Source organism: Scylla paramamosain, chromosome 17 (assembly GCF_035594125.1).
Source record: "Scylla paramamosain isolate STU-SP2022 chromosome 17, ASM3559412v1, whole genome shotgun sequence".
In the NCBI taxonomy this organism is placed as follows: Eukaryota; Metazoa; Arthropoda; class Malacostraca; order Decapoda; family Portunidae; genus Scylla; species Scylla paramamosain.
In genome coordinates, this window is record NC_087167.1 from 2,908,265 (window position 1) to 2,930,512 (window position 22,248).

Sequence of the window (22,248 nt, forward strand, 5' to 3'; positions counted from 1 at the left end):
AGTTCAGCCAATCATCGCAGCATCACATCAGTCTGCCGCACGTCATTGAACACCCTGCATAAACTAGGTTGTGGATGTTGGTCTTGTTTTGATGCTAATAAGTTCAGGCGATGTAGACGGAATGGTGTACGAGTATAGTGCGTGTTGTTAGTAATTATCTGTGTATGATTATTAGAGGCGAAAGTATACCAGTTTAATTTTCTTGTTGGTATGAAGTATTTTAGATAATTATTATAAACATATAACGTGAAAGTGTGTGTGTGTGTGTGTGTGTGTGTGTGTGTGTGTGTGTGTGTGCATTTTCATACACAGTTCAGCTTTCTGTTTGTCAGGCGTGCAGCACGTAGCCACGCACGCCCCTAAGGCAAGCCTCGAGAAAGCCATTTCCCGCGTTCTTTTGAACAATACATACCTATTGATGACTTTTTCTCTCCACTTCCTCATGGTCCAGTTGAGGAATAGCAAAGGAGATAGACATTCTCTCTCTCTCTCTCTCTCTCTCTCTCTCTCTCTCTCTCTCTCTCTCTCTCTCTCTCTCTCTCTCTCTCTCTCTCTCCAGTTTCACGCACACTTAACTCTACGAGGGAAGCTCCACTTTCTACGACAACTAAACTACTATTAACATACCTCGTGTATGATATGAGTTAATTCACAATAGGACATCCGCATGGCAGTAAGGAAAGAAAAGCAGGAACTCTCGACTATTTTCATGCGGCCCAAGCGACAGTGATGAGTTTATGGAAGAGGACAGGTAGGTTCGACTGAAGGCGTTTGGGACTGGCCTGAATTATCTCCCCCCTCCGAACTATTCTGATCTGGGTTTCCTTATCGAATATTTATGCGCGGAGCTGGAGCCCACCTTTTAAGAGCTTGTCTGGCCCGCCCCAAGACTGCCCCTGCCTCGCCCCGACCACCAGCGGCTGTAATTTTCGTGTAAACATCGGCGTAGTACCGGACTCACCCATCACAGAGAGGGAGAGAGAGTGGTAGGAAGCAGCCATAACCCAGCTCCTCCGTATTTGGGCATTCCTGTAAATCTTTCCCATCCCAAACATTAGTTCCTTGTCGTCAGCAGTCAGTTGGTGATTCATAAACCACCTCCTAAGGATCCTCATTGTCATCCACGCGGCGTGTGGACTGTGGTCTTGGCCAGGCTGCGAGGAGAGTAACAACAGAAACCTTTTTAGTGTTTTATAAGCTGGACCAATCAAATAACCGAACAGAATAACCGAAGCAAATCCGATGAGGTATAATCTATTACCAATACAAAGGTTAAATTCATGCATGGCCAGCAGCGAGCGAGCGAAAGTGAAGACTTGCACATCTGCTATCACTCTTAATGTCATGTTCTTATGGTGTCCACCGAGCGTACCTGAAGGACACAGCCTCGCCTCGTGTGGGACGCCTGTCACGAAGGCTGTGTTATTCCCTGCTGCAAAGAGAGAGGTGTGTTTCTTCCCCATCGCCTCCCATCCATTCCTTCTTCCTCTTTCATCATCGTTATTTCTCTCTCTCTCTCTCTCTCTCTCTCTCTCTCTCTCTCTCTCTCTCTCTCTCTCTCTCTCTCTCTCTCTCTCTCTCTCTCTGTGTGTGTGTGTGTCTGTCTGTCTGTCTGTCTTCCTATCTATATCTATTAAGCGTGTGGTGAGAGAGAGAGAGAGAGAGAGAGAGAGAGAGAGAGAGAGAGAGAGAGAGAGAGAGAGAGAGATTGTTTCTTCTTGTGTCTTAATGTTTGAGATTTTTTCGTCACTTTTATTGGTGTTCCCTGGAAGTCCTTATGAAAAATGTTCTTTCATCACCACCATCGTCCTTTCATCCTTGTGTTGTGGTGAGGAGGAATTTCCTATAAAGCCTCCACCCGTCCTCTCTCTCTCTCTCTCTCTCTCTCTCTCTCTCTCTCTCTCTCTCTCTCTCTCTCTCTCTCTCTCTCTCTCTCTCTCTCTCTCTCTCTGGTGCGCACGTGGCCGGCTTAACTCATGAATTAAGTGATCTCGTTTCCACAGGTAACGTCCAGTCCTCTTTGTTTATCTCGCATTTTGTCAGGTAATTTTCCTCGTACTCGTAAATCTTGGAGGGGAAAGCCTGTCATTTTGTGTAGGCAGGAGTGGCGGCGGGAGCATCTCGGCGGTGGTGTAAGATGAAGATAGACTCATATTGAAAAATACCACAGTAATCTTCCCGCTTCTACTGGAAGGAAGAAAAAGATAATAACCGCGTTTCTCCCGGAAGATCCAAGGAGTCTTTCCCCCACACACAGAGACGTAGTTAGTCCATTCAGGGAGAGTGGGAGGGAGGATGTGCTAAGGGAAACAGACTGGTAAATTGCGGGTCGTGTCGTTTCCCTGTGGTCTCCGTCGTGGCTTGCTTAGTAGCGTGGCTGTCACTCTTCCAGGCTTTTTTTTTGTTTGTTCCTCATATTCACTTGTACCCACACCTCCTCCTCCTTCCTCTTCTTCTTACATGCCTTCTTTTAATAGATTATACTTTCCCTTTCCTGCCATGTCCGTTCTAAAAAAATAAAAGAGAGACAGTCATTCGTGGACCTGATGTAACAATTTCGAGTTATAATTCTGCTTGGATCGTGTAACATTAAAGTAGTTACACCAAGACCAAAATAACTTAAATTGTTGCAAGTATCCTTAGCCGGGGGGAGGAGGAAGAGGAAGAGAGAGGAGAGACTGGCACCACACTGGGCGGCACCGACCAACTTTCACAGGAAATTGATGTTTGGCTGAGACGTGAATGTGCCAGTGTGATGTTGGTTGAGGCCATTTGTAGTACTCCCGAGCCCCACGTCCTGCCGAACACTTCTGAATGGCGGGCGTCGGATTCTCACTCCTCCTCTCTCCTCCCACTTTGGAAACACGTAGCTGCAACATAAAGCAACAAAAATATTTATATACAGTCGCGGAAAAGGAAATAACTCTGCATCGATGTTTGTGTGTGTGAGAGAGAGAGGGGGGAGGAGGGGGAGGGGCGTGCGTTGCGTCAATCTTCATTTTGTTGTTTTCCTCGTTCCGACAAACACCTGAGAAATGGCCGTCGTAAACATTGCTTGATTTTGAGGGAAAACACTCAGCACGCGTATGATGGAGTTTTTATTGTTTATTGTTGGCATGCGGTATGTTAACTAGACCTAAGTGCCAGGTTACACACACACTCTCTCTCTCTCTCTCTCTCTCTCTCTCTCTCTCTCTCTCTCTCTCTCTCTCTCTCTCTCTCTCTCTCTCTCTCTCTCTCTCTCTCTCTCTCTCTCTCTCTCTCTTCCGGGAAGTAGGACAACCCTGTGCAAGAAATGCGTGCAATCTCATAAATTCTTTGAGGTCACCCTTTGCTGGAGAATAAACATGTTCTAACTCCTCTGCTTTTACTACAGTCCATAAGAGAATAAGTAGGTTTATCTGTGCGATTTCTCGAAGTCACTCTTTGTGTCGAAAGAAAAGGAAGGAAGAGAGGTTTTGTCAATATCTCCTGCCGTGGTGGTGGTAGTGGTGGTGGGGAGGGCGGGGTTGGGGTGTGACTAGCGGTGATCAGTATTCATCAGGGGGGAAGTGACGCCTATTGGGTGGTGTGTGGTGGTGTGCGTGCCGGCGCCAGATCTACAGAGCGCACACACCTCGCACTCACTCCACGCCAGGCACGCAAACCTACTTGCCAAAAGCGTATACACTCCTATTTTTGTTTTGCCTTTGTTCCGGTGACCTTTCTTTGTGTTCCTGCATGTTTATTTAGTGTCAAGACTATATGTATGTTGCATCAACACTTCTTCTTCTTCTTCTTGCTTCGCGCATAAAAGAGACATTCCCAAGCACTGGCCAGCGTCGCCTCTTCCGTGCCGTGATGATGACGCAAGTTCTTGAGCCACACCCACACTTGACAGTTCTTTTCCTACATCCGTGGCTTTCCTACATACATTCATTGTTTATTTGTATCCTCACCGCCTCTGTCGACATTTCCTCTCCGACCTTTTCTTAGCTGTCTTTCGTCTCTCGTTGTTTCTTCTCCACTCCGTTACCAAGGAAGATTTTGGACTTATTCTGATAGTTTCTTGTTGGCCTTCCGTTCCCTCTGTGGTCTCCTCATACTTATATATACTTTTTTTTGTAATGCAGCGTGCTATTCATCGGTACGTGAGTCATTAGTTTGTATTCTAAACATGCACTCGAATGGAATTTTCACAGACGCACCATCAATATTTAAATGTCTTAGGCTCGTTTCCTGGAATAACCTCGAGACGTCTGTGCTCTTTCTCGGTCATACTTGAGTTTCAGGATGCGACCCAGACTACTTCTGCTGCCGGTTGCTATCGGGCTACATCTTAACAACTACATACACACACACAGCGGCCCACCGAGGCGCATCAGAGGCACACTACTTTCATCTCTATCTTATCTCACGACTTGCGTTTATTTTATCTATTTTTACATCGTCTGGAGATGAAATGCAACTTTTTTTTGTCCTAGTAGCTTGTCGTGTGTCATCTCTCTCTCTCTCTCTCTCTCTCTCTCTCTCTCTCTCTCTCTCTCTCTCTCTCTCTCTCTCTCTCTCTCTCTCTCTCTCTCTCTCTCTCTCTCTCTCTGGCCTTGAATCACTCAGGCTTAGTGTTTAGCTGAGGATCTGCAAGTGTCTTATTTTCATGCCCCAATTTGAAGCTTGTTAAACTCAGGACTCTCAGCACGTCCCTCTGGATTAGTAAAATAGGGTCAGAGGGGCCCCAAGTAGTCTTCGTGGTCCAAGCGTCTCTGGTTGGGAAATTGTTAGTTGCTGCACCTCTGCCTGCGCTCCTCACTCCAATCCTGGCTGGGCGTTACAGCTATGGCAAGATTTACAGGAGCCGCGCCCAGACCTGACGCCCTGCAGTGCGACCGTGGCCCTGCCTTCCCTCGGGGCCACAGCAGGGTGCTCACCTCAAAGACCCATATTTTGAGACGCTTTAGGCTTTCAATAGGGGTGCTTTTCTTAAGGGTACTGGTGATTAGTACGGTTCTCATGGGTTTTTTTCATATTGATGAGACGGAATTTTTGTTGGATTATTATTAAACTCATGAAACAATCCTTAAGAATCGAGATTTTCATAGGTTTGTTAAAGGGACTCGAGATGTTTGAAATTGAGAACTAGAACCATACAGAAGATGCTCACACTGAACTAAAGGGAATGAAAAGTTATGTCGTGTGTCGTCGCTTCCGTATGGTTAAGAGAGGTGAGGAAAAGATGGTGATACAAAATTAAATAAAAAGTTTCCCCTAAATGCTGTTTATCGTAAATGAAGAACACTTGTATATTATATTGACTGTTACACTGTTAATTTGGTCACTAATTATGTAGTACTTCCCGTCATGCGTGTTTACTAGTCGTTAAATAAGTAAAGAATGATTATTTTCCCTATTGCATTTTACCTCCAGCTTACCTTCTCTCTTGTCAGTCCGGAATATCATACACAGCTTGGTGATGGAAACTGTGCAGCATCAGCCTCGCTTTACCCTAAACTTGCACCAGACCATTTTATCAACCCACTCATTACTATATAGGCAGCTTCCAAAACTCACCAAATTGCCTAATAAGTTGTTACTCGTAGTAAGAGTAAATAAACCGTTTTGATGTATGACTGACTAGATTTATAACTCCTTCGTAACGAGTAGTGTTATTCTTAATTTATTTATCCTCTTAACGACATCTGTAATAATGAAATCGATGTTGTGTTACTGAAAGGGTTACTGAGGAAAGGACATCAGTCACAGGGTTAAGTAGGTGAGGGAGGCAGCAGTGCATCATGTCTTGAGGTCTCGGTGCTGTTGTGGTGTGGTGGGCCAAGACTGCGTGGGGAGGGCCGGCTGGGGGACGCCTGGTGCATGGTGGGAGAGGCCAGGGAGGGGATGCCTGACCCTGATGACTCCCACAGATGCCGCCCACTCCACTCCCACGCTCATACTTACTCTAGACCCCCCACACACTCCCTGCCACAGCCCCCGCCGCCTTCCGCACAGTCACCGCCTCCAAGATTACCATCCACACTTCTAACATGGTCATCATCATCGTCATTATCATTGTTGCGACATCCATTACCATGAAACTTATTTCAGTTATTATTAATGTTATTATCGTTATTATTATTGTTGTTGGTTGTTGATGACTCAGTTTTTTTTTTTTACTGTTTATTATTCATGTTTTGCTGCGAGAGGAAGCGCTCCAGGGTTTGGGTGTTGTCCTAACGGTTCCTAAATGTTCCCCTGCTCGGTTCAGGTTCTAAATAACAATAATTAATAGACTACAAAGCCATGGTGATGAACAACGCAATACTGATCACGTTTTTCTATGTCTTTGCAGCTGGTGAGGCGAGGAGAGGAGGAAGAAAGTGAGGTAGAGAGAATACAGGAGCTTTTCCCTCATGACGACCTGCGCCTCCACGAACGAGACCCAATCACCCAGGTAAGTCACCCTTCCTCAGGTGTGCCGAGATACAGTCGCCAGGTAGACATCTCTTGGGGCAGGTGTGCGGGGGAGATAGTTACCTCGATAGGTGTTAGTGCTCTTTTTTTAATATGCTGGTGTGTAGTATGTGTGTATTTTGTGTACGTTAGTGAAGAGTTTTGGAATCTGCTCCTCCTCCTCCCGTGCTGACTTGGCGTCTCGTGGATTGAACAAATTATTATACTGTTATATTTCTGAACATTTTCTTTTTCTTGTACGAGTAATATGCACCGAGGGTTCTTGAAGTTAAATCTCTATATTATTTTTTTTTCTTTCTCTCGGACCACGATTATGTAAGTCTTGAAGTCGATATTGGCGTTTGGAGTATATGTGCTGAGTGTTCCTTGCAGCAGGTGGAAAAATTATTTAAAGGAAACTTCTCGCCGCTGCACGTGCCCTTATAAGCGAAGGATGGTATGTTTTGTTGGTGTGGGTGTGCCGCCGCGAGGGAGGAGGAGGGAAGCCATTAAGGAGACGAAAACAGACCCCGGTCTCTGTATTTTCCTGACGAACGATAAGAAGTGACATTTGTGACGTGCGTGGGGCGTCGGGCGGCTCTGCCCTGGTGGTGCGGCCCCGCCCTCTCCCTCCCCCAGCCACACAGCCACGCCTTCCCTATGATACCATATCGTGCCGTGGATGCAGACTCATTTCCCTCGATTCATGGAGAGAAACTTTACCTTTCGTTCAGGTCACAGTAGTGTCAGTCTCCGAGTTCACAATCCAGGCCAGGTATTCTGAAACGCTCTGATCTCTCTTAAGTACTATTTTCAAAGGCCATTAGTCGGTTTTCTGTGTTTTTTTTTTCTTTTTTTTTTTTTTTTTTTTTTTGCATTGGTAGTATCGGATTCTTGTTGAAATTTCGGTATGATCATGAAAACACCCTGGAGAATTCCCTTTGTCTGATATTATAGCTTGTTAAAAAGATTTTCAAAATGAGACGCTTATGTACTTGACAACGGTCCCAATTTCCAGGTTCTGGTACACTCATCCCCGCTGCGGGTCATTTGGTTCCATTGATGGATTCAGCGTTTCTCTCATTTCTCTTCTCGTAACCCAGATCTTTGGACTCCTTATTTTAGAATTTTATTATTCTGCTGAGTAAATTTTTTTTTATTACCATTGTTGTTTTTTTTTTCACAGTCATGTTACTCATTTTATACATTTATGACGTGTTCCCGTCAAAGGTGAGCTTGCGACGCCTTTGTTAAGAGTTTAGTGTCAAAGGGCTTCTCACAGACGCGGCTTTCACTTGTACCAGTGTGTGTCACTTGTCAGGATCCAGGGGAATGCGCAAACAGATCGGCTGTTATCCCTTAGAATGCTTATGTTAATGCAAAATTTGTATATTTTCACCTGAGTATTATTACTTTACTTTACTGTTTAATTCTTGATTTACTGTTGTTGAGGCATAAAATTTTAATTAATGATTTGGCCACTCTTGTTAGTAGCGGTGTTTTTCAAAATTCTACTCCCAAATTCCACCTGACAATTTTCGTTAAGCTTGGGGCGTGTCATAGTAGTCAGAGAGTTAAAGAGGACGAGTGGTTGTATAAATGTTTTAATTAATTTAGGTACTGTAGCGATGACTTCCACGCCACACATGTCCGGCGGTTATGTGTCTTATAATTCTTAGATGTGTCGTCACTCTATCATTCTTACAAGGTAATCATGGCACAAACACACCTCTGCTTCATCGCTGACCATCAAGCACCAGGAAATTGCGTGTAAACTGAAAGGAAAACCGCTTCCTGGTTCCCACAGCACCATACACACTCACCCATTTCACTGCGCACCTCAGACCACTTGTTTGTTTGTGTTTGTCTGGCGTGCTCCAGTGTCCAGGATGTTGTGGTGATGGCAACAGAAAGTTACTTGATCGCATTACCAAGTTTGCTCACCGGAAACCCAGTGTGTCAGGAGCGTGATACCCAAGGTGTGTCTGGGCGTGAAAGCTGGAGTGTGATGGTGGTGGTGAAGCAAGCAGTCGGGCCAACCAGCACTCATACTTTCCTTTCTCCTCCGTTACCTCGCCCAGGAATTTCCTCGGGTTGAGTAAAGAGGTATAGCACCTTTTTTGTTGGCCTGGCTGGTATGCACCGCTACCGCCGAGGTGTTACGTAAACCCCAATTCTCAAGCTCCCATCACCGCACCTCCACTAGTGACTCAAGGATGGCCGGTGTGTGTGTCTAGCGCCTCTCGGTATGGAAGCCTTTCTCCAGGATTAGTCACTTTTGAATGTGTCACTGCCCTTCCTACGCCCACTGCCGCCCACCTCCGCTGACGTCGCCACGAAGATCCCTTTTCTCTTTCTCTCTTCTCAGCGTTCTCGACTTAGCGCAATTCTCAATATTCACTGGAGCGCGCCCACGCCCACTCATGCGAATCTTTTTTTTTTTCATATAGCAATGGGAAGGTTACTTAAGACCGTCCGATTGATTCTCTCTCTCTCTCTCTCTCTCTCTCTCTCTCTCTCTCTCTCTCTCTCTCTCTCTCTCTCTCTCTCTCTCTCTCTCTCTCTCTCTCTCTCTCTCTCTCTCTCTCTCTCTCTCTCTCTCTCTCTCTCTCTCTCTCTCTCTCTCTCTCTCTCTCTCTCTCTCTCTCTCTCTCTCTCTCTCTCTCTCTCTCTCTCTCTCTCTCTCTCTCTCTCTCTCTCTCTCTCTCTCAACATCCACGGTAATGTTTTAACTTCTAATTAGACGAAAACATAAGTGGCGTTCCTTGCAGTTTAGTTTTGTGTTGAGTCAAGTTTGTCGTCTTCTTCCAAGCCGGCGGTGGTCGGTGGAGGAGGGAGGGAAGGAGGAAGCTTTGTTGTGTCACTGAGGGAGTTAACGAGGCACGTGTTTGTAATGACTTCGACCCTGAGCCTCGTTGGACACTTCTGGAATGCGTAGTTTCCCTCAGAGGCTGCTTGTGATTATTCCCATCTTTATGCGCCGCACATTTTTCACTTCATCTCGTTTAAAATAACTCTAAATCCAGCGAACTCATTCACTTGATTCATCTTTCCTTATCACGACCTTGTCCACAGGTTCTCGAGATGCTTTACACGGCCTCTTCAGTCCCTGCCTCATCTGTTGACCTTGGCACTGCACAACAAACGATGATTTATTGTCCTTCTCTCGACAGATATCTCTATCATCTAATCCTATTTTTGTATCTTGTAACTCTTGAAGTCGAGTCAGGAAGGTCGTCTGTAGGGCTGACTAACCGCCGCCAAGGTTGTTCTCCATTGTGTCTTAATTCTTGGGCCGTGTGCTGCAGCCTCTTGGATAGCTGTGTTCTTTCTTATATACAGAGACAGTCCTTCTTCAGGCACACTTGGGCTCAAAGAGATTTTACGTCTCCCGTGTTAACTTACTTGGTTTGTCGCTGGAGTTTAAAGTAACAGCCTCTAGTGCTTCGAGTTGGTTATGGATGGTTATGTCATCAGTCGTTGCATCCTTCATGTAGCTAAGCCGTAGTGAAATGTCTCTTGTTGTTTTCTCGAATGCTTCTCACTAATCTCTCAGCATCCTTGTGTTTCTCATTGCGATTTCCATTCAAATATTCCACGTGTTTCCTGTTCCATTACCCAGTGCCTTTTCTTCGAGGTTTCTCATACTTAATTTTGTATCATTGGTATTGCTTCATAATTAGTAACATGATACACCCAAATGACTCACAGCACGTCTTTCAGTCTGGCTAAAAACTGCAGCACGTTCCATTTCAGAAAAAAAAAACAACGAGGACGAAATGAAACAAAAAAAAGGAGAGAAAGAGAGAGGAAAAAAATAAAAAGAGCAGGTACCATAGGCCAATTAAAGACGGGAAAGTTTGAGAAAGTTTATCAGCAGGAAATCGGACTGAGGAATTTACGCGGCCTACCGAACGAGAGAGAGAGAGAGAGAGAGAGAGAGAGAGAGAGAGAGAGAGAGAGAGAGAGAGAGAGAGAGAGAGAGAGAGAGAGAGAGAGAGAGAGAGAGAGAGACAGAGACAGAGAGAGAGAGAGACAGAGAGAGAGAGAGATTTGCACATGGCTGGGACTATTTACTTCCAGTCAGGAGGTCGTTGCAGTCCCTCTCACCTCACGTGCACCTCTCAAGAGCAAAGAGAAGCTTTCAATCACTTCAGAGGGACATCCGTTTGATTTCTCCTGATAGAGACACGAGACTGACGACGGGAGCCTTGATAATGAAAGGAGGAAAAGTAGTTTGAAGATTAGACTGCCGAAAGAACCTTGATAATGATAGGATAAAAAGAAAATGATAAGATTAGATGGAGACCCTGAGAACAACAGAATGATAGGAATAGGAAGAATTTGACGAATAGAAGGAAGAAGAGAGGGTAACTTAAGGATCTAAGTAGCATAGGATAAGGAAAGGAAGAACAGTGTACATTGAAGACTCATAATAACGAGAAAGGAGGGCGAACGAGGGGAAGGGGGACAGATGAAGGTGGAAATAAGTACGAGAAGGAAGAGGACAGCAAGAGCATTATAAGAAAAAATAGAGCAGAGTAGATTTATGGAACTTTGTGGGAAAAAAGGAAGATCTATCGCTAATATCTCTCTCTCTCTCTCTCTCTCTCTCTCTCTCTCTCTCTCTCTCTCTCTCTCTCTCTCTCTCTCTCTCTCTCTCTCTCTCTCTCTCTCATGCGGTGGTCTTTTTTTTGCCCCATTGTTCCTCTCATCTTTTCCCTCTTTTTTTTCTTCTTCTTCTTCTTCTACCCTATCCTCCCTCCCTCTCGCTTAGTAATCTGCCATTATCTTTACCCTCTCGATCACCATCAGCATCATCATTATCACCACGCCGGAGAACAATTCACTGTCTGTCTGTAATAATCTATTCTTCAATTAAAATTCCACTGTTCCTCATTTGTACCTGAACGTCTTGTCTTTTGTTCTCCCTCGACCCCCTTACCTTGTCCTGCCGTGGCTTCCCTGTCCTCTACTCTCTCTCTCTCTCTCTCTCTCTCTCTCTCTCTCTCTCTCTCTCTCTCTCTCTCTCTCTCTCTCTCTCTCTCTCTCTCTCTCTTGTACTTTTTATCTTTCCTTCCTTACTTTCTCTCTCTTTCTATATCACTTTTTTTTGGTAGGTTTAAATACCATTATATCTGTTTCATTCTTCGCTCTTTGCCTTTCCCATCGTTAGATCTCTCTCTCTCTCTCTCTCTCTCTCTCTCTCTCTCTCTCTCTCTCTCTCTCTCTCTCTCTCTCTCTCTCTCTCTCTCTCTCTCTCTCTCTCTCTCTCTCTCATGCGTGTATATAATGCGACACGTATTTAATCGGCGGATGAGGAAGTGTGTTTGTGCTTCTCTCTCCGGACGTGATATCTGTTGCGTTTTCTTCGCGGTGGGAGGAAGAGAGAAGGCGGGATACAGAGAGAGGAAGAGGGAGAGGGGTATTGTGATCCTTCTCGCTTCCTGACGTCAAGCAAGATAGTGTGTCCTCTTTGGTGGTTTATTTATATTGTAGTGGCTTGAGGATTTGTCCACTGGCTCTTCTTTTTCTTAGTATTATAAGCTTCTCTGTTTTTTATCATGTTTCATTCGTTTAGTCTTTTGTCATGTCTGTCGCAGCCGTTTTGTCTGTAAAGGTGTAAAGAAATTTTGCGTTATGTATATATATTTTTTTTTATCGTGCTTTCTTCTGGTTGTTTTTGTATTCATGTAAACACACACACACACACACACACACACACACACACACACACACACACACACACACACACACACACACACACACACACATTCATTCATTCATTCTCTTATAATTAACTTTTTTTTTTTTGAAAGTGGCATACTGAGTTTTCCTTTCCTTGACACGTAAAATGTTAAGATAATCATCCATTCATTTGATATTACCATGATGTCTTTCCCATACACAGCTTTTTCATTTGTACACATCCTTTACTTTACCATTCCTGCAACATTCCAAGACTCAAAAAACTTGTTATCTTGAGCTCTAAAGATGTTGGGATTCGTTGTGGTTAAGCTGCAGATTATATTAATGTTATTGTTTTTTTTATTTTTTTTTTTTTTTTTACATCTGACTTCACTCGTTTTCACTTTTTGCAAATTAAAACTTACATGGATAATGACAGTGGTGTGTGTGTGTGTGTGTGTGTGTGTGAGAGAGAGAGAGAGAGAGAGAGAGAGAGAGAGAGAGAGAGAGAGAGAGAGAGAGAGAGAGAGAGAGAGAGAGAGAGAGAGAGAGAGAGAGAGCTGTAAAAATAGCCGAGGCCTGCTATCTCTCATGTGTCCAGAAGTACAATTACGATCACGTGGAGAAAGCGGAGTCTTCCATCCACTCTTCCTTCCGGTGGTCACTCACGTCCCTCCCTCCCTCCCTCCCTCCACCTTCTCTCCATCAATTCCTACTCCACGATCCCTCTCTCCCTTCCTCCCTCCCTCCCTCAGTCTTTCCTCCCCTTTCCCAGCGCTTTCCTCTTCCTTCCTCCACTCTCTTCCTGCTTCATTCGCCTCTTCCTCTTAAACAGCACTAATATATTCTACGCATTATTTTTTTTTCTTCTTATCTATACTTTTCATCTAATCTTGTTTTATTTTTCAGTGGGACTGCATAATGAGGAAATGCTTACCAAGGATGTTACTGTGTGTTTTTTTATTTCTTTCTTTCCTTCTTTGCTTTATCTGTAATCAGCGCGACTTTTGTCAGCATCAGATTGTTACCATTATTTTTCTTTCGTTGTGTTATCTGTTATCAGCGTTATCTTTTTTATTGATCCTTTATTTCGTGGTTGACTTTATTATCTGCCATATGAAGGACGCAAGAAATGGTGTAGTGTGACATTGCAGTGGATTCAGAAATGCGCAGTTGACCTCTCTCTCTCTCTCTCTCTCTCTCTCTCTCTCTCTCTCTCTCTCTCTCTCTCTCTCTCTCTCTCTCTCTCTCTCTCTCTCTCTCTCTCTCTCTCTCTCTCTCTCTCATCGAGCATAATGTTGTTGTTGTTAGACTTCAAGTAAGCACCGCCAAGACCTGAGCCCCGCCCTGCGTTCCTGCCTCCCCGTCATGTGTCTGGCTCAAGCTGGTCACGCCGCTCACGAGGAAAAACAAAGTCGGCCGCCAGACATTTATGATTTCTCGTGGGAAATTTCTCCAAGATTTCACTTTTAGGGAGGGGGTGGCGGCAGTACTGGCTGAGTTGTTATTATCATTTTCGTTTGGTATTGCTTTATCTGAGTGTGGGAATGATTTTTTCAAGGTTCTGGGAATGTATTGAGATGATGAGGTGAAAAATGTATTGTATTGTGTGCCTCTTGTATTTTTTATTCTCTTTTGCATGGATTTAAAATGTTTCCTCAGTCATTTCGGTTAATTTATGTCTATTTTTTTAAAGTCCTACACGAATTTACATGCTGGTTACTTGTTATTGTTTATCCTCGGTTGTGTTGATCTATGTAGCAGTGGCCCGCTCACTCCCACCCCCCACCAACCAGGAGTACCGCGTCCCAAGGTTGCTGGCGGTGCATCGGTACCCGTGGATTGCTTCCCTGCTCTCGTGAAGGTCGCAGGGCTTAAGTACGTGTTCACAACTCCCATACAAGCTCGTTAACATTTCTCAGTTTTTTTCCAAGCGTACCCCGTTGGAGTCTGTGAAATTCCTGCATGATTTCTTAATGGTTGAAGGGAACAAATTTGAAAACGAGGGATGGGAGGGGAGACTGTATCACGTTGGGGATGAAGGAATAAAGGGTTTAGTTTATGGTGCAAGACTCATTAAGAGATGTAGGAAACATTTGCAGAGGAAGTATGGTAGGGGAGACTGTATCATGTTGAGAGAAAAGGTACTAGGGCTTTACCTTATGGTGGGGATTAAAGAGGCGTATGCTAGACATTGCTGATAGGTGTTAGAACAATCTACTATAATTTAGAAGGGAAGGTTTGGAATTCTCTGTCCGCATTGTAAACATAAGCAAATATCATCAGTATTAATTTACTTGAGTTTCGGTGAAGATGCGTCAGGTTAACATGAATATTTTCAGTTTGCAACACACGTTAAGCTGCAGCCTTTGTGGAGCAGCACAGGGAACTCATAGGTTTAACTCATTCATTGCTACTCACAATACCCAAACCTCATAAAATCATATATCACTTTATTAAGAAAAAATGTGTCTAAAACTAAATGAAAACCTCAGTTTGTATCCAGACTCTAATGCAACTGATGTTGTGGTCCTGAAAGGGTCAGTGCTCTGCAGCAGCGAAGTGTGTGTGGGGAACAAATATTTGTTTGGAATAATCAGCTGCGTGAAAGCGTTAACGCATATGTTGTTTTTACCTGCCTGGAGGACAGGTGTGGATCACTGAATTACCGAACAATTTTCGTGTAGGAAAAAAAAATATCGTGGACTTACGAAAATATTCTGGTGGTATCTTGAAGAATTTGTATAAATCGTAGAGTAAATAGAAAAGAAGTTGAACTCTACGCAATATTTTGTTTGGACTTCAGTCCCTGGTCCTTATTGTAAATTTGTTCCACACTGGAATATTTTGGAATCAGGAAAGTGAAAGTCGACGCTCTCTCTCTCTTCTGCGGTTGTTAATGTGTTTTGTGTGTGTTACCCACCGCCCAGCGCCCCTCTCTCCCTCGTTCTCCCACTACTCAGGATCATTACTTGTAGCTTTCTTTTATTTTATTAGTATTTGTGTCCTTTTCCTTGTTTTATCGACACAGCTGTGCCCATACAATGATTGAGACCAAATAAAAGTAGATTACAATAGTGTTACACATATCCCTGTCCGCACTGCATCACAAACTAAACAGAGGCAAGTATTACTCTCAGAGGTAACAGGGCAATTGTACATACACGAGACAAACACAGAGTTGCGATCGGACAGTGACAATAGTGACCCAGTTCAGTCGGCGATCAGTCAGCCAAGCGACACAGGCGGTGGCGCGGCGGTAGCAGTGGAGTGGGTGGCTCCACTTGTGGCTGGTGGTGTCTGGCGACGAACTGGAGGAAAGTGACCACGGGCGGCGCCACTGCCATCTTCGTCCGCTCCTTCACCAGTACAGATGGAAGCGGCCGCGGCGCCGCTACTCCCTGGACTCACGGGACTTACGTGACAGCACACACCAAGCATGAGGAGATTTCGCAAACATCATGCTCGTGAGAGCGCGAGTGTAAGTGACGTGTTTGCTCAGTCGGTGTATTGATGGTGCTGTGTTGTGGTTTGTGTTTGTGATGCTGCTGTGACACTTAATGAAAGTGGGAGCCGCATCCAATGAAGTGTGGTGTTTGTACATAAGTGGTGGTGTGGAGCGTAGCGTATGTCGCGGCGGGATAAGGGGCCGATGAGGACTCTTTGGTGAGGACCTGATTCATCCCGTTGCAAGAACAACACTGACGGTCAGCTACTCCAACCCATTAGCTAATCCACACAAATTCTTTCATAAAATCACACATAGTGAAATATGATACAATGTAAGTACGTAGGTGGTCACCAAAGACTCAAACGGCCTCTGCAACACACGAGTACGTAAGTTGCACCCGTACTGAGAAATTTATATACGCATGCAAACATCAGTGCCTATGGTTGAGGAAACACGAATTAAAAAAAAAATAGGCAAAACAAATTATGGCGTAGGTAGTGAATCCATATTTTTTATCTCCTAAAATTCGCAACACAGGAACTGAATGTCTGAAGCTGTCATCCCAAGAGAGAAATACCACAAACATGCGCTAGGGTGTACAATTGTGTGAAAGCGGTGTAGCAACATCCACCAAGGAACCCTTATTATAGTGACGCGAACATTTCTCAGAGCAGGTGAAACTCCCTTGACGTAGATCAAACGTGTGCGTGGAGTGTAATCCAGGTGGCTGAGGGCCGCGGCTTTACGGGTGTGCTGAGTGCCGCTGCTGTTCCTGGTTGTGTGCACACGCCCCCTCGAGAAATGTGTACGGAAATTAAGAATGTGTAAATGTTCAATATTTAACCTTCACAGTACCTCAACATCAGTTTCATTGCATTCTGGATACCATTGGTGGATCTGATCAACTCTACGGTGATATTTCCTGACGCACTTCACCGACATTTGTATTATTTCACACACGCGTTACAGAAATCTGATTAAAAATTATAAGTCAAAACAATTTAAAACATCTACAGATTTGACGAGATTACATTTATAGTTTGGTCCCCGCTGCTATTGGCACCGTTTTCTTTTGCTGATAAGAGCGATGGTCCCGCCAAGACCTGAGTTACCCGACCCATTCTTGTCCTTCCTTCGATACTAAAAGTCTGCAACAGAAGCTGTTTCTGCATGTCGGCTGTCAGGAGAAACCACGTTTTTCTTTATCTGGTTATATTGCATAGACTTAGCGCAGTCTGTTAAGGAGTACTTAAGTGTCTGTTCCTTGTGTTTTTGTTAATAAATTTGAAAAATCATAAAAATGGTTTTGGATAGCTAGAAAAATACTTAAGATCAAATAATTAATAATATGAATGACTTGAAATTTAAAAAGAACAAATTTGTGAAATATATGACTCACATGATGCGCTTTGTTTGTTTTCTCATTCATACGAAAGCATGATTCACTACCAACAGTCATAACAGATTATATATGCAATAAACGTTCTTATTTTCTTCCTAACTCGCAGTGTCACCAAATATGTAACCATTAGCTGTTATATTTTATGGTCAGTGAAAAGACGCCCCGGGGCGCCTCGTAGGCCGGGTAATCAGTCATACCTGCATCTTGTAGTAATTCAAGTTACCTGGAGGCGCATGGTAGGCAGTTCTCGCCGCACCTCTTGCGTGCCTCACCCGGTTCGTGGGGAGGGGGGAAGGGAAGGGGAAGCAGCCACACCCTTTTGAATTACAGGCACGCTCTTTTTTTTCTTTTTTTTCTTTCTTTCTTTCTTTCTGTGTTCCATTTCCTAAGACGAGTCATTTCAAGGAAGGAGTCTGAAGGCATCGCCACAATTAAACTGTTCAATCCGATTAGTATTTTTCTCTTTTAATCGGCCACTGCTTTCGATGCGCGGTTGCAGTGCAGTCACTTTGACGTCAATGATGCTTTGTCCGGGGCTTATATTCTTCTCGGTATTCAGATGCGCCTTTTCATGCCACACGTGACGCAGAAGGTTTATACTTGCAAGGAAGTTATATGTATGAATGTAGGAGTCGAAAATATAGTTACGGGAGTCTTTTATTTATTTTTTCTTTCGTGTGGTTGTGTGGAGAATGTTTATAGTCTTCACTTCATTATTTTTCGATTGTGTTTTGTACGTGACCTTGAGTTTCTTTTATTTATTTATTACGAGGACATAAGGACATGTTACGTATTCATGTATTTATGTAATAAATTAAAACCTACACAAGCTGTCACTATGATGATAACTCACGGATTTCTTGCCCTGTTGCAGCGTCTAATCTCTATTGAATTATGTTTTGATATTTCTAGAAATTATGCATTGTTAATGAAAAAAAAACATTCATAAAATTTCCACAAATCATCTCTGTGGCCTTTGAAAACAGCCAATATGAAGAGAGAGAGAGAGAGAGAGAGAGAGAGAGAGAGAGAGAGAGAGAGAGAGAGAGCAGAGAGAGAGAGAGAGAGAGAGAGAGAGAGAGTTTAAGAATAAGGTCCCCCATCCAATCTCCCGTCACTTTGTTGTTACCAGCAGACTGAGATAGCCTTGGATAAGTACACAAGCCTTGCTACCTGCAGGATTGTACCGCATCAGCTTTACTGGTTTGCTGGAGGGAAGGCGATTTGAAGATGAGGGCGATTTAAAGATGAGGGTGAAATGGATGGCAGATGAGGAGGCAAATCTATCTGTGAATGGGTGTTCGAGTTAGGAGTACAGCGGCGCTTCTTCTTTATCTTGTCAGGTGTTTTCCAGGATGTTTCTGTTATTGTGGCTGAACCTCCATCCCTCATTGTGTGCCTCACTGCGTCTTGTACCGCCTCTTACAGCATTGCAACACCTATAACACTTTTCTCTCTCTCTCTCTCTCTCTCTCTCTCTCTCTCTCTCTCTCTCTCTCTCTCTCTCTCTCTCTCTCTCTCTCTCTCTCTCTCCTCTCTCTCTCTCTCTCTCTCTCTCTCTCTCTCTCTCAGTCTTTGGCCCAGCGAGCACCAGCAAGCACGTAAATGACATTGCCTCACGTCCGTCACAACTCACCTGAACCTTGTTACGTGGAGAGGTCACTTGCGATGCCATTCATGTGTTGTTTTTCTCCCCATTACATAAATATTAGAGGGAGGGAGACGAAGAGAGGGAAGGCAGCCTTGCGGGGGAAAGGATGAGAGAGAGAGAGAGAGAGAGAGAGAAGTGGGGGAGAGGGGGGCAGAGATAAAAAAGTAGACAAGGAGAAAGGAAAATAATTCATCAAACATCTGGTGTTATTCTTCTTCAAATTGTGTACCTGCATCTTGCCAGTGATTATGGAAGAATGTAGCTCTTTCTCCTCCTCCTCTTCCTGTAGCAGCTCCAGTCATCTTTACAGGCGGGAAAATAATGTTGTTTGTTGACGACATGAATGTTTGTAGGTGGCGGCGATGATGATGAAGCCACCCTGTAATTACCGTCCTGCTCCCCTCCCTCTCCCTCACGGCCGTCTGTCTGCTGGTTGTTGCCTTTCTCCCGCCATAGAGATGGACAATACCTGCTGCCTCTCCTGCGGGAACTCCTCTGCCACGTTGTTTTCTCCCCGAGCGTTGCGCATTGCTGGCCATGGTTTTGTATCTTCCGAGGTGAATGTAGGAGTCGAAAATATAGTTACGGGTGTATTTTATTTTATTTATTTTCTTTCTTTCTTTCGTGTGGTTGTGTGGAGAATGTTTACGGTCTTCACTTCATTATTTTTCGATTGCGTTTTTGTATGTGTCCTTGAGTTTCTTTTCTTTTTTGTTGTTTTCGGGTTTATTTTGTTATAGTGAATGGTCTCCTCTCCTCCTCGTCTTGGTTCGTTCCTAGCGTGTGGTCTCGTAATAACTGTAGATCGTATCTCCTCCAGTATTCCACAGTCTTGTCTTTTTTCTTCCCTGTGTTTACCTTTCAGCTTTCTCTCTTTAGTTTTGTGCTCAGTGCTCCTTGTTTTCCCTGCAGCAAGTTTTCATGAATCTGCCTTTACCTGGAGTACAGTGGCCTGCCTCTTCCCTCCCCTCTCCCTTCTCCTTCCTTCCCCGCCTTTCCTTGCCTCTCTCTCTCCTTCCTCCCCCGCCACTCCTTATGTATCACCAGTTCCCGGAGGCGCGAGTGGCCCCCTCGAGGCGTGACCACCAATACTTACGCTAGCCGCTGTTTCCGGCACTACAAACCCACCCTTGCGTCTTTCCTACTGCCCCTCCTCTACTTCCTCCTCGACACCGCCACACCACTGACACACTCCCTCCGCCTCGCCTGTACTGACACACTTACCGCCCCTTCCCCCTTCTGCCGCCCGCCGAGCCGCTCTCTGGTGTCATCGTCTTGGGATTGTTAGTGTTTTTGTCGCCGCTCGCACCACGAGGGAGGGAAGGATGGAAGGAAGGATGGAGTCTTCACGCGTTACGTATCCTCTGATTGTTGCTTCCCTTCCTGTGAACGTTGGTATTGTAATGGCTGAGGAAATGTACTGTGTTTTCTTGATTATTCGTAATTCTTTCCCATCAGTCAACCGGATTGCATTGCTTCCGGTGTAGTGAATAGTGATTTTCCTCAAATGTCATCGTAATTATTATCAACCTCTAGATTTCTACTGCAGGACACGTATCTCTCCCACCATTCTCTACTCATCTCTGCCAGCTGAAATTGGTTTGTTTCCTGAAACTTTTTTTTTTTTTATCTCAATAGGACTATTTTCAAGGCCCACATGATTTATGGGATGCTTATGAATATTTTTTTCTCATTATAGATGTAAAAACCTTTGCTGAACAATCTTTACAATCATGCAAATACTCCTGAAAGCCTGTAGGATTTCTAGTAGAGCCTGCCAAAAATTCTCGAGATAAAACGCCCTGACGTCCTAAGAATATGATCCCTTGCCCCACGTCTCCATCTCACAATAATGCCACTGAACCACGCCAAGGACACTTCTGAACCTAAACAAAAGCAACATACAAACCTCATTACAGGCGTGAACAGTTACGTGACTACACCCATGATCGCACCGGAACACGGCCGAATACCCCGTGTAGCAGCAATGAGTCACAAAGGCTGGTTGGTTACTGACTCACATGGTACACACTCACCGCTCCTTCCCTCGCTACTTACCTCGTCAGGAATCCACTGTCTTCCTCTATCGCCCAGTGTGTTGCACCAGAGGACACACGAACACCAGAACACCTGAAGTCTTTCTCAATTACGTTTATATTAATTCGACTTACAACCCAAGAAATGACGTTAGTATATTCACCTAACACTCATGAAAGCTTGGATTAAAATGTTTCGCCACCGCTCGCACTGACGTCATCTCCTTACACGGTGAAGACCCGCCTAATGACTCGATAACTTTGGCTGATAGAGAGACGGGGATGCGGTGGGAAGAGAAAGGTAAGGATGGGAAGTGAAAGGACAGGGTGAGAGGGCATGCTAGAGAGGGGTCGTGTAGCTGTGGCTGGCAGGGTGTGGGTGAGGTTGTGTGGGTTGTGCAACTCAACGCAGAGGTATGTCTGTGTGTGTGCCCCGCCCCTGGGAACGGCCTGGTAGTGAGGGAATGAATGGAATAGGTAATAATGAAATGCCAATAAGGTTATTTAAGTATGCAGTGTTAGTTGCGCAGTGATTCTACGGGGCATACGATACATACTTATTAACCTCTCTCTCTCTCTCTCTCTCTCTCTCTCTCTCTCTCTCTCTCTCTCTCTCTCTCTCTCTCTCTCTCTCTCTCTCTCTCTCTCTCTCGCTGTAATTGTTTCTCCTTGACTTTTTTTTTCCTATCTTTTCCTTTCCACTTATCCTCATGTCCTCCACGCCTCGGTGCCTCCAGCCCACGATGCGTGCATCCGAGACTTTCATTCACACAAGAGGCGTTTGACTCATTGTGGTGGTGGTGGTGGTGGTGGTGGTGGTGGTGGTGGTGGTGGTGATGGTGGTGGTGGTGATGGTGGTGGTGATGGTGAAATAAGCAAGGTTATGAATCATTATGCATCCATTAGCCGCCACACACACACACACACACACACACACACACACACACACACACACACACACACACACACACACACACACAGCTAGGGTCACGTACGCAAATAAACACTCTGATGACTTTGTACCTGATTAATCATGTACGAGTACATTGGAGGTTTTGTTTACATTGTACACGTAAGTTTGTTCCATTTAGCACAGTGCATGAATGACCCATTATCACACACACACACACAAACGCACACACACACACCCACACCCACGCACACACACACACACACACACACACACACACACACACACACACCACACACACACACACACACACACACACACACACACACACACACACACACGTGGCTTGCACAATCATTATTAAATCACAACCTTAACACCATACGTAGCAGAGTTATTAGTTTTTCTACAGTGCTCTCGGCTCCTTTTATGACGTTAATGTGCCAGATAAAGCAGAACTCAAGGAGAGACGAACAAGTGGTGTTCTGTTGGTCGGCAAGCAGCGCGCCTCTCCCTTGGTGCTCCCGACGCCCTGCAGGTTGTTTATTAGTGTTCGACATTCCCTTTTAGGTGGTGTGTCCCCTTGAGGACACTTCTTGTTAGAATACTGATCCCTAGACGGGAATATGCAAACTAGTAGTGGAATAGAGGTTAGACTCCCCTGTGCTTGGTGAGCGATGACCC

At 44.7% G+C, this 22,248-nt stretch overlaps 1 protein-coding gene across 1 annotated transcript in view; it reads left to right on the forward strand.

Annotated features, from left to right (window-relative positions):
• The window catches only part of LOC135108314 (uncharacterized), a 75,399-nt gene that overhangs the window by 32,862 nt on the left and 20,289 nt on the right, over nucleotides 1-22,248 (forward strand). Inside the window, 1 exon segment of the mRNA XM_064019147.1 lies at nucleotides 6,326-6,427. Within this exon segment, the coding sequence (XP_063875217.1) occupies nucleotides 6,326-6,427 (102 nt within the window).